The 12,273-nt window shown below is 50.9% G+C and overlaps 1 protein-coding gene across 16 annotated transcripts in view; it reads right to left on the bottom strand.

The window, feature by feature from the left end:
• Window positions 1–2,514: 2,514 nt before the first annotated feature.
• Window positions 2,515–12,273, bottom strand: part of MTMR3 (myotubularin related protein 3) — a 137,781-nt gene continuing 128,022 nt past the window's right edge. For 8 of the 16 annotated variants that reach the window (XM_045791316.2, XM_087857210.1, XM_087857212.1 and 5 more), the window contains 7 exons: window positions 11,517–11,662; window positions 9,290–10,718; window positions 8,498–8,551; window positions 8,040–8,150; window positions 7,499–7,587; window positions 6,680–6,706; window positions 2,515–4,746 (listed from right to left, as the gene is read on the bottom strand). In XM_045791316.2, coding sequence (XP_045647272.2) covers window positions 4,575–4,746; window positions 6,680–6,706; window positions 7,499–7,587; window positions 8,040–8,150; window positions 8,498–8,551; window positions 9,290–10,718; window positions 11,517–11,662 — 2,028 coding nt within the window. In that variant the 3' untranslated portion in view covers window positions 2,515–4,574. The remainder of the gene's footprint in view (window positions 4,747–6,679; window positions 6,707–7,498; window positions 7,588–8,039; window positions 8,151–8,497; window positions 8,552–9,289; window positions 10,719–11,516; window positions 11,663–12,273) is intronic. The other 8 variants (XM_045791320.2, XM_045791321.2, XM_045791322.2 and 5 more) reach the window with 5 other exon arrangements.

The following is a 12,273-nucleotide window of genomic DNA, read 5'->3' as shown; positions in this document are numbered from 1 at the left end:
CAAGCCTCACAGGTTACCTTTGCATTCAAATCTGATAAACCAATCAGGAAGCAGTTAAAGGCCAATTTTAAATGCCAACGTAAAACAAATTTCACTTGAAAATACAACTGAAATGCAACTGCTAGGAGCACTGTACGAGAAGATGACCCAACTCAGGTACGATAGAAAAAACTGGAAGTGGTAAATAAAATACAACAGCAACATTAAAAAACCCTGTGATTTCCACTGTGTGTGTGTGGGGGGGGCTCCTTCCCTTCAAGCCTCTGAACATGGGCCTTGCTCTGAAGAGGCCTGTTCCACAGGGGAGGCAGCAGGTGAACTCCGCATACAGAGGAGAGAAACACAGTGTCAGCGTGTTTCGTGCTGGAGACAGTGGGCCTTGTGTTTTAAGATGCAGAGGCTTAGGAAGGTCACCTCGTACTGCTAGAAGCCTCTCACACATTCTAGGCCAGCCCTGAAAACAAATGTTCTTAGAAAAAGTGACTAGAAATGAAACAACTGGAATTCTTGCCATGTTATTCAAAACTCTAAATGGAGAGTCAGTCACTGCTCCACAATCTAGGGTCCATTTTTAACTGTGCCGTTAGCCTTTCCTCAGTGCATTCACTTGGGTAGGTGCAGCCGCAGCCCTGGGGACAGGTCACTTGAACAGGCACTAGCTAAATGAAATCCTGCAACAGCACCTTCAAATTGGCCCTCTCTCTAAAGATCAAGAGAAGTCAGGGCTAGAGTTAACTTCGACAAACACGGAATCTCCTAGCTTCACGCACAGCGGCCAGAGTGTATCAGCTGTACTCTTCTCTACGGTATACCCTTGATTCCTGTTTCGATATATTCGATACCTGAATATTGTTTAACAGATCTTCTGGCACCATTTTTTTTCATTCTCCTTCAAATCGGCCACAGTATCTTTTTAAGTCTTAGAATATGCTTTGCTAACCTAGAAATCAACAGCACATTAGCAAAATACTGAAGAAAAAATTTTTCATACATCCTCACTAGAAAAATCCCAATGAATTAAGGCAGCCCTATCATTTTTTAGACTGGGATTAAGGCCAAAGTAAAGAAAGAAGGGAAATACTGAGCGCTAGGATAAGTTCAGAGATGAGAAGGACATCCTAGCAGCTGTCACACCAAATGCCTCCATGTGGAGGCCTGAAGAAAAGCTGGCCTTGCCCTTGGACAGCCGCCTTTCTGCGCACACAGACATCTCCCATAGCAGTTCCTTGCCCCAGACCCACACTGTGCAGGTCTCGCCGCACACTGGCTTTTCATCTTCATCTTTCCCCAGCTGCTCCCCACCTATGGGCCCCCGCCAGCCTTGCTAGGTTCTGCTAGTGTTTTAACTGGCCAAGGACTAAACCATTAGACCTCAGGAACAGTAAGGAGCTGTGTGTGGATACACGGTGGCTAGCACACACTCATTTTTACAAAGTGGTCTGAATACAGTCTGGCCTCCCTGATAGCAGGTGAAGTGGTACCTTCTCCCAAAGAACAGGCTAATTCTCAAACACCTGCTGGATGGCACCTGCAGCCTTCAGATGAGAATGAGCTGAGCTCTTTAGACAGTACATCCAGAAAGTGACCCTAGAAAGCCCACCCAAGGGTTGAGGCCCTAAGGGAGGCTCTGAGCAGGTCACTCTTTAGAGCCCAGCCAACTCACCAGAGGTGCTGGGCTGGAGACCCCAGAGCTGGGCACTACTCAGTACCAACCTTCTCTAGGGAGGAATTGCGGAACGTAGCTCTCACAGACCTGCGGGATGGGAAGGATGCCCAACAGTGATGCAGGGAAAGAAGCTCCAGCTGCGCGAAGAGCAAGAACTGGTCAAGAAGTGACTAGGAACTACGGTCATGCTTGCTGGGCTGGTTTGCCGATCTACAGAGCAGAGGTTTGGGGCTCGGGGGGGTGAGGAGGAAGACCTCCAGTTAGGCACATAATCCAATCACACCCATTTCAGTTTCTACCCCCAGGGTCTCTCTACACACCTACCTGCTCTCATCCAAGAACAGGCAGAAACACTTTCAGACCACCTCCCCCTGCCCCAACATCTTTCAAGCTCCCCCCGCAGGGCTCTGTGCTTAACCACCGCCGCGGATGCAGCGTCTGCAGCTGCTGCTCAGGTGGGGTGAGGTAGGGGGGAAGGGGCCAGAGCACTGGCTGCGGGATGGGGGGGGGGGGGGACTTGGGGGGTGGGGGCTAGAGGCCAGAGGTAGTTTCATTTACTTATTACTGATGCTCAGTTCTCTGGATGAGGAAAACCCCCCAATTGTTAAGATGCCTGACTGCTTTGCCTTTTTAGCTCTAGAGATGTTAGGGCAAAGCCATCAAGGAAATGTGCTTCGGTGCTGGGGCGTTGTGGTGTGTCTCCCTGCCGAGGTCCAGACTAGAACAGGAGAAACCTGTAGTTTTCCTTCGCCAAAGTTCAGTTGCCCGGCAGCACCTCAAACTGCTACTGTGTAAGACGGAAGAGGGATGAAGAGGGAATAAACCACAGGGCGAAGAATTAGAACGTGTTAGCAAATGCTACCATGCGGAACACTAAACTTTATTCACTTTATTTATATATTTAACAGTTCTAAAGTATTTACTTCTTGCTTTGACAAAAAATGAAAAATATAGGAGCACTGACTGACTCCTCTTTAGGAGAAAAGGGTTATATGTACAGCTACGGAGAGTTATGGTTCCTCCTTTACATACAAAGAAAAATATTAATAAAAAAGTGCTTCGTTGATCGAAAAGGGCTAAGAGCTGCAAGCATTTATTCACACTGTACATCAGACCCAAGAAACCCGTATCATAACCTCTTGGCACCTGTCACTAGGAACTGCACAATCTTTAATTAGACTGACTTCTCCCTACCTGCACGGCCAGACCACACAGAGTGCGGAGAAGAACTACACCCTGTTTCACTGAATTCACACTCCGAGCTACCTGCTGCCACTGGGAAGTCAGAGACTCACTCAGATGCTCCTGGCTTGCCCGGAAGGACAGCTCCAGGGGAGGCTCTGGGCCACACTGTAACCACACCCAGGCACACACAGGAGCCACCTTCCTGAGACACAATTTCCCCTGGCCAGGGAACTGCTTTTCCAAACAGAAAGTTCCCTGGCCTCACCCCCATCTGCTCAGCACAATCCGCCATTACCAGTTAGCAGCTTTTAGCAGAGCCAAGCATGGCCCTTCCCCGAGAGGGAGGGCAGGCACAAAACATGGATGCCAAGACTACAAAGCACAAACCTAACTCCTCTCCACCCTTCCCAACACTCATTCTACCACAAATATTCTTGATTTAAGGCTCTTTTTGGACCACATCAAAGCTTACTGAGGAAAGGTGCCCCAGATCTCCTACGAGCTGTGTCACTTTTCTAAAGAACGCTGCAGAGTCACCAAGTGGCCCCTCACTGCTGGCCGGCAGCACAGGGGCAGGGCAGGAGGATTGCTGGGCCCTTCCCACTGCCCCAGGAAGGGAAGGAGGAGGAAGGCTGATTGTATGGGACATGCTCCCTTTTCCAGAGGCTCACACTCTAAAAGGCTGATTCTACCCCTTAAGGGGGAGATCCATGATTTGTTTGGTTTGGGAATGGGGAATTTTGGAACCCTGAGTCTGGATTTCCCTGTGCTGGTCAAGGAAGAGAGATTGTGTGGGGGACCAGGCCCCAGAAGGGGCTTCCAGGTGTGCCCGGGCTCAGGGAAGGCTTTGGCCTTGGCCACAGCAGCAGGACACTGCACTCTGGCCAGTCTGCACTCTTATGCCTGAGGGTGGGAAGCGCTACACAGCCTGGCCGAGGGAGGCCTACTCATGACAGTGAAGGGGGCCCTAGACCATCTAGGGTCAAGTTAAAAACAGAATCCCATGCAAGAGAGAACATGCTGGCCACCCCCATTCCTAGGCCCTCTCACTCACCTCAGAGGAAAAAACACCTTCTTTCCCCAAAGCAGGGCCTGGAAGGGTTCCACTTATTATCATGTGCCCCTCCCTCCAAATGCCAATGCCATTTATCTGTGAGGTCGGACTGGCCCTGCTCCTCTCAGGAGGGAGAGGGCACTTGGGGCCACGCTCTGAGGGAAGATGCTTCAGCCTCCTCAGCAGCAAAGGTTTTTCCAATCAGCTCTGATGTGGCAGTGGCACGAGAAATAGTCACAAACAGCAGCCCTGGCTCGCTTCCCCACTCCCTAGATCTCGGGCCTCCACGCCTGACTCTGACCAGCCTCCTCCCGTCCTGAGGAACCAAGCCAACCTCCAGCATCACAGGACAGCAGGCGGCTCAACAGTTACAGGGGGCCTGGCAACCTCTGGTCTTCCATTTAAAAAAAAAAAAAAAAAAAATTAAGACAACCAGGGGACTTCTTTCTTTTTTGGAGGCATAGGGAAGATGGAAAAGGGAGAGGGGGGGAAAAAACAGGAAAGAAAAATCAATCTACAATCCAGTGGTACATCCCAAATTTCTGTCACTCTGCACAGGTGGTTCCATGCCCCCATTCCAAAGTGCACAGGCCTCTCGGTCTGCCCAGGCTGTGTGGGCCTGTCAGAGGAACAGCAGCTTGGCCTCTGCCCGCCCCAGGTCACTGAGCTTCAGTTTGAAGTGGCAGCAATGGGCTTATCCAGTTCAAGGTCAATGCTGGAGCTTGTGGGATGTAGGCTGCTATAGCAAGACTTGCACACTCGACTGGGTTCAAAGAGCTGCTGGCTGGGAACTGGAACCTTCTGATTACAACAACTGGAGCAGAACACATTCCCACAATTCCTTGAGATGAGAAGAAAAAAAAAAACAAAACACTGTTAGTTTCGGTAGCAGGTATGGTGTGGGGAAACCAACTTCAGAAGACAGAACTTTGGTGTACGTAATTCGGATGTGGAAACTCCTCCAAGACTGAACTGTTTCATTTGTCTAGCTCAGGAACAAGCCAAGCCGGGGGGGGGGGGGTGGAGCGGGGAGGAATCCCTGCCTAGTGTAGTTGCACACCACTGTGACTTTAGGGCCAAGGACACTTGGCTATCTCACCATCATGGCTCAAGGTTACAGATGTACAGGAGGGTGCTGCTCAAGAGAGATCCAGGAGAACAAAAGGGCCCAGGGCAGGAGCAGCTGCTAGAACACTGGCTAAGTCCTGGCCCAGAAAAATCCAGTTGGCCATACCCACTTGGGCAATGGCCTCTGTGTAGCTTGTGGTCACAGAGAGGCCAGAGCCCAATGGAACCACCTCCAAGCCCTTCAGTTGAGACAAACTATCTCGCCTAGCTGGGGAGTGAAGAGCCTTGTCCAAAGGGCTACTTCCCCAGAGGCTTGGAGGCAGCAACATGGAGAACAGACTGCTGCCATCTAGGACTGCCCTCCTGCCAGCATGCAAAGCCAGAAGACAAGCAACCAGTGACACATGCTCAGGGTGAAAGGACGAGAGCACAGATGAACACACGTGCACAAACACCCCCCCTTATTAGATAGGTGTCAGTCAATTATGGCTCACTCCCCTGCCCCCATGCATCTAGCAGGGAATATCAGAGCTCCACGTGAAGGCCTGACTGTACTCAGACCCCAAGCCTCCCTCTCCTCCTCCACTTGAAAGCCCAGTTCTGATGTGTCCGTGCAGCACAGGTGCACACATCCAAACAACTGCCCTTCACAACTAAGAGGAAAGAGAACTGGCAGAGGATAAGTTTCTGCCCACCTTAAAACCCCACTATGCTAGGCCCTAAAGTACACATCAATCTCAATAAACCCAAGAATGGGAGACTTCAAGGAGCCTGACATAGCCCACCAAAGACTTGGGGAAAGCAGCTGAAGGGAAATCCTCCTCCTTAGCCAGCATCACTCACTACTTTTTCATTTATGCTCCTCAGAATACAAACCCACTGCTGAATTAGGGACCGCCTGGGCAGAGAGGAGAGAATACTAAATACCCTTTGGGGACAAAAAACAACCCACAAAAGGAAAAGGCTAGACATGGGGCAATGGCAGGACAGAGAACTAAAACACACACACATAACTTCATCTTCTAGAACGCAGTAAGCACTTCACGTTTCTGAAAAGCATGAATCAGCAAGAACCTGTGGTTATACAGAAAAACTACCTAAGTCTACTTCTGAACGTGTGCATTTATTTAACATACCTGCTGGAGTTCATCCTGATATGAATTTGATCAGTTAAGCTTTTCTATCTGGCTTCTTTCAGGGGATCCTGACAGACCCTAAGTGGAACCCTCCACTGAAGTCTTCCATGCTAAAACAGTTCTCTGGAAAGACCACCTCTGTTCAGTCCTGGTCTCTTTGTTTATAAAAATAAAAAAAAAAAATTTGGAGCAGCAATGCCATCTGACTTGGAGATGATGAAGCATCATTCTAGCACCCCACTGAATGACTAACCCAAAGGAAATAGCTCTGAAAACCCAACTGGCCCTGCCACAAGACCAGCCCTGCTGAAGCAGGGCTTCTCAGTCACAAGCAAGATGGCCTAGCCGACCTGCGCGGTCAGGAGGGGAGTGCACGTCTGCAGCCTGACTTGGCCCGAATAGTCTCCTCAGTCGGCTGCTTTGGTTTCCCCCGCAAGCCCACCTGCCTGCCTGCGCTCCCAGCCCCAGGCTTCATCCCAGTGAGTGCAGAGAGGGGGAAATGGCAGCGTTAGTGTGGAGAAGTTATTGTAGATGTGCAGACATCACAGACAGGTTGTTGCAAATGCTCACCACGTTTGATCAACACGGTCAGTGTCCCTGCAAGGAGGGGAGAGAGAGCTCAGAGGAGAAGCCAACCAAAGACATTTGGGCTTGGGGTGCAGGGTAGGGAGACACACAGTCCTGAAGCATCATTACTAGACGAAGAGGTGATTTCATCTTCTACCTGGGTTCACTCGTGTGGATGAGCCGTGTCAGGATTCAGAGAAACTTCCTATCCCAAAAACACTGAACATCCTCCAGTCAGTTACCGCCCCAGCTGGGGCAAAGCATTCCTAGCAAATAACTACCCCAACCAAGAAGAAAGAAGTCAGGAGCCTTAAGGATTGAAGACTGTGTCCTCGGCTGTACCTATCAGTCCCCACAGCTAGGTCTCCTCACTACTGGCACAAGGAAAACAGGTTTGGGGTCAGGGAGCAAGGCGAGGAGCAGGAAAATGACGTTCCCTGCCCGCAGCAGGAAAATTTTGCTCACAGCAGCCATGCTGAATGGGAAGAAATGGTATTCTAGGACTAAGAAATGGTAGTCTGGGTGGTGGCTGTTGCTCTGCTAATCCAGGAAGCAAAACAGAACAAAAGGGGACATCATTTGCACATTCTAAAATTTAGCCATGATCACTCTGAACTGGGGGGGAGGGGGAGGAGGAGGACCACCAAATGCAAACACCACTTTCAGAGGCACAACAGATGAGTTGGGGTCCTGTAGACCCCAGGATCTGCCTCAGATGGGACACTGCCAGCCAGATGCCTGCATCTCTCCAAGCTGCAGGCTCTGTGGGCCAAACCCCAGCCTCCAAACCCTGGCCCTCCCCACCACACCCCCAAACGGCACCTGCAGTGGTGCTTCCTGCTGGCGAGCCAGAAGGCGCTGTCGCACGCATAGCAGTGGGCAGCCAAGTGGTCAGGAAGCCAACGGGTCATCTGTAAAACAGATGGGGCCAGGTTAGTGACGGGAGATGGGCCATCCAGCTGGAGCCAGCAGAGCCATGCTGGGGGCAGCAAGAGTCACAAGGACCATACTGGCTCTGCTGGCACCAGCCCAGCAGGCTGATGTCAGCAGTACAAGAAAGGCGTCCAAATCGTTTCCCTCGAGGGGACTCCAAACTCCCCTGAGATACAGTATCAGGCAGCAGCACCCTGGGTCGCTACGAGAGCCGGCAAGGCTACAGTTCACAGAGTCAAGGAGGAGAGAGGACCAGCTTGCTGAGTCTCCCTGGCTCAGAAATTCTAGGCTTGATGGGGATTCAGAGAGGCTCAAGGCTAAGTGTGCTATGAGGTTATTCCTTGGCCAGGGGCATGGGACAGGGATGGGGGTGGAAAGAACCGTAAAACAGTTGCATGGACGGCACTCAGAACAGGGGCTGAGCCTGTACCTCCGTGTCCTGTTTATCCACCTGCTCCCAGCTGGCTTCAGAGAAAATCTCTGTGCTGCAGCGAGACAAACAGTTCTGATCCAGATTGCTTTCCGAGTCGGGGATTGAAGTCTGTTGGCAAACAAACAGAGCTGAACAGAATGAACCTGGCTCCTCCCAGGAGAAGAAAGGGCTTGGTAAAGAAGGGAGCACTGGGGGACTTGGGTGGGCCTGAGTATTAAGGCTGCCAGATCTGTTGGCGGCTCAGTCATCAAGAAATGGGTCGAGCAGGTGCAGAGACCGGGTTGAACTCAGGTGGAAGAGAGATGCACAGGTCTAAGGCTGTGTGCAGTGACTCTGCAGTGGACAGATGGGCCTTAGGTTCCAGGAAGTGAGTGGGGCAAAAGTGACCAGGATGGACTGTGAACTCTGAGTGTCAGCTGCTCCAGTGAGTCTGTTAATCCAACCCTGTCACTTACATCTGCATGTTGAAACTGAGTGCTTTGGGCATGTCCTCCTTTCTCTGAAGGACTCTTTGGGAAAATGAGAAACCATCATTAGTATGAAAGAAATACCGAGAAGTCAGTCTGAATTGAAAGTCATTGGATGAGCCCGCCTTTAATGTACGCTGAGTGCTTCAGAGCCAGGCTCCCGCTTGTATCTGAACACATCGGGTCAGACCCAGCCAGCGAGGAGAACACCTCCCTGAGACCCTCCCCCTCACGCAGCCCCACGTCCAGCCACCAGGCCCCATCAGCGCGAACTACAATCCCTTCTCCCCATTTCTCCTGCCATCACCCGCCACAGGGCAGGTACAAACAGCTGTTAAACTAAACCTTCACAGCTACAGCCCGTGTTTTGGGGGCAGTGGGGGGGGTCAGCTTACTAGCTACTGGGGTAGGACAGGCATTACAACTGGACAGGAGTATTTGACATTGTCCTACTGTCATTCTGCCCAGAAATTCATGCCCTTTCTTAAAACAGGAACCTCTCTCCAAAGAGATCTGACCAACCGCATACAGAGTGCTAACTCTCTTCCTCATTCTAACTGCCTCAACAGGACACCTGTGGCAAGTAAGCAAGGCAGGAAAGAACAGGCAGACCGCCATTCACATGGCTGAGGCTCATCTCCAGCCTCTCAACAGGACCACTCTGGACCTTTCCAATTCTTTTAGAAATCTGTACCAATCACTGTGCATGGGGCACAGAGAGCGCCCAGCCTCAGTGTGCCCTCTCCTTGGGCAGCTGTGGAGGCACCGTGGTCTACTCACCACTTCATCCCCAAAGTCCCCATTGAATCGGAGGGAGCTGGTCAGGTACTGGCTCTCCAGGCGACTCCTCAGCTCCTGTACTTGTTTCTTCAAGGTCTCCACTTCTTGCTGGTGGCCTGACTCAATCTGACGCAGGCGCTGTTGGATAGTGTCCGTGTACACAGGCATGCCATCGTCGTCCAGGTGGCTGCGGGAAGGCTGGTCGGGGCTGCCCGCTGTAGATGGCCTCCCCGAGTGGCTGTGCAGCCACTTGTGGTGCAAGTTCCTCGAGTGTAAGTGGGCAGAGCCGCAGCTGGTAGCAGACAGCTGGCGGCTCAGTGAGTCCTTGCTCCTACCAGCCTCCCCATTGGTGCAGTGCCCGTTGGGGGTGGGGTGCTTCTGGAGGGTGCTAAGCCCTGGGGGCTGCTCTAAAGCCTTATTTTCGGTGTCCGGGGCACCATTGCACACAAGCCCTTCTTTACATTCGGCTAAAGGCAAGGCACAAGGAGAATGCGTTGGGCTGTGGGTGCTGCCAGGGGAAGTCCTATGTGCCACAGATACCACTTGGGGCCTGTCAGCTAGGCTCTTCTCTGAAGGCCGGGGCTCCATGGCTTGAGGAAGCATGTCCTTGCCACTGAACCAGCCACTGTTTACCAGGCAAGGTCTATGATGGCCTTCGGGCCCACTTTCTGACTTGACTTGATCTTCTATTAACATGTCCATTGAACTGTCCGTGTTTGATCCTCTGGCCTCAAATGGGACTTGGGGGGGCAGCAGAGAACTTGACTGTGAGGTACCATAGCCAATTTTTGCATCTACTGGGATTGGAAGAAACACTTCCTCCCTAGCCTCTGTGATAGCTTCTATTCGGGGCTGTTCCACAGGGACCTCCTGGGCATCCTCCCCCCCAGGGGACTCCTGGAGAAAGCTGGGGAGAAAGCTGGGGAGAACACTGTGCCCACCCTGCTGCTCAGGAATACCCTGTGAGAGCACAGAATGGCTGATGCCTGGATGGTTCGTCAGAGCAGCATCACCCAGTTCTGGTTCTTGAGGAAAGATAATGGCTGAGCCCTCAGGGGTCTTCACCCTGATCTCCTTTTCTAAGAGAGCCTTCTCTTTGACCTCCTGCATCTCAATGCCCCCTCTATGGGCAGGCTCCTCTATCCCACTCTCCTCTTTGGTGGCCTCTTGCAAAATGTTCTCCATCTGCCCCTCGGCCACTCCAGCTGCAACAGACAGCTCAGCGCCGCCCAGCACTTTGGTTGGCTTCCCCAGGCTGTCAGGATCGAGGGGCTCCTCCCCAGGACCAGCCAGGCTGCTCAATTCCAGTGAGCGCCGGTGCTCCTGCCACTTCTCATTCAGACTTGGGTCACTGCTGCGCCGACTGGCTAGAGGCACTGTATTGTCGCAAGCCGTAGTCAGATTGTCAAATGATCTAGTCTTTGGTAGCCTAAACAAAAGGAGTTTGCGGGAAATGAGTATCGGAGGCTGTTCAGACGTAAGCAGGAGTCGATCGGTTTTAACAGGCAGATGTTTCATAATTGGGTCCACTACAGCTATTCAAGGAGCCATGGCATCTCTAAAGTGAGGCTCAGACTGACACAAAGGCAAAAAGCTCCAGGATGGGCCCTTCTTCTAGTCTGCAAATTTCCTCTCAACTTACCCCACTCGCTCCACCCTACCCCGTGTCCGTACATACAAATAAACAAATAGCAAATGCTATTTTTAAAAAACATTCGTGATACTGCTCTGTTTCTCCACTACTGGCAAATGAAAGTAGCACTGCTGATTTTCTGCTATTACAAAATTTTAAATTAATGTATTACTTGGCAGTCTGAATTCAATAAAGTTAATTCTCAAGTGGTGAAGCCAAACTTTCTAACATCTGATAGCATCTGCCTTTCAACCCCAAAAAGACAAATGATAGCAGAGAGGCAGGAGCACAGAGCAGTGGCTGAAACTCAAGCCAGAGGGTCACGAGGAACCCAGAGGTTTGCTCCATCACTGAGAAACGGCTCAGTGCACGCGGCAGAACAGCATTGTGATGGGGCCCCATGCGCTTCAGGAAATGAGGCTCTTATGGCCTCGAAGCCTGAAACCCTTATACCTTCCCTGACAAAACTTCAGAGATCCAAACGAGACATGTGGAGCCGGACAACATCATGATCTCTAACCATGCCCGGATGTGCCCCAACACAGAAGTACACCCACGCAGGACTTGAGGCCTCGGCATCAACCCCGGGCTCACCGGCTCAGGGGCGGGTCATCAGGGCTGGTGCCAGGGGCTGGATATGGTGCACAGCTGTCGTCCACGGGGGTGGATGGGGACGGGCAGGGCAGGTACACTGCACTCCACAGCATCAGGTTACGCACATGACACACAGGGTACAGCACCTGAGGAGAGAGCAGTGGGGATACACGTTTAAACAAGTCCCAACAAGTCTTTAGAAATGAGGGTCAAAAACAATCGCCAAGCTGCAACACCCAACAGGTCTGCACCAGCTGCACTTCTCACCTGAGAACCTCCTGTGGGCATGAAAAATCTAAAAGGATTTTTTAAAATCTATTTTTCATAATTACTTCTTAGGTCCCCTTTATTGAATGACTTTCATTCCGCTTAATTTGTTGCTTTTACTTCATATGAAAAAGTGAGTCATTTCGGAAGACTCTGTCAAACCTGTTTTATAGGGTCATTTAAATTAATCATGTGAAAAGAAGGGAATTTTTTCCTGTATTGTGACGTCCCCAACAGGCACAGTGAAGAGAGAAGCAGTTAGCGTAAAACTTTTCTCTGACTACTTAAATGTAGTGAGAAGCATATTAACAGTCCAGTGAAGCAATATAACCTCTGATTTTGACTTCTTTAGAATTTAAGATGCATTCTAACAAAAAGAACATTACTATGTATCAACACAGATGTGCATGCCTCCTTTCCTCTGCTTAACAGAAGGTGTTCCTTTGAAGAGAAAAGTTTTTGGTATTTTTTTTTAAGATTTTATTTTTTT

The sequence above is a fragment of the Ursus americanus genome, chromosome 30, assembly GCF_024610735.1.
Source record: "Ursus americanus isolate L20-20 chromosome 30, mUrsAme1.1.p, whole genome shotgun sequence".
Lineage (NCBI taxonomy): Eukaryota > Metazoa > Chordata > Mammalia > Carnivora > Ursidae > Ursus > Ursus americanus.
This window is presented reverse-complemented; position numbering and strand designations above follow the sequence as displayed.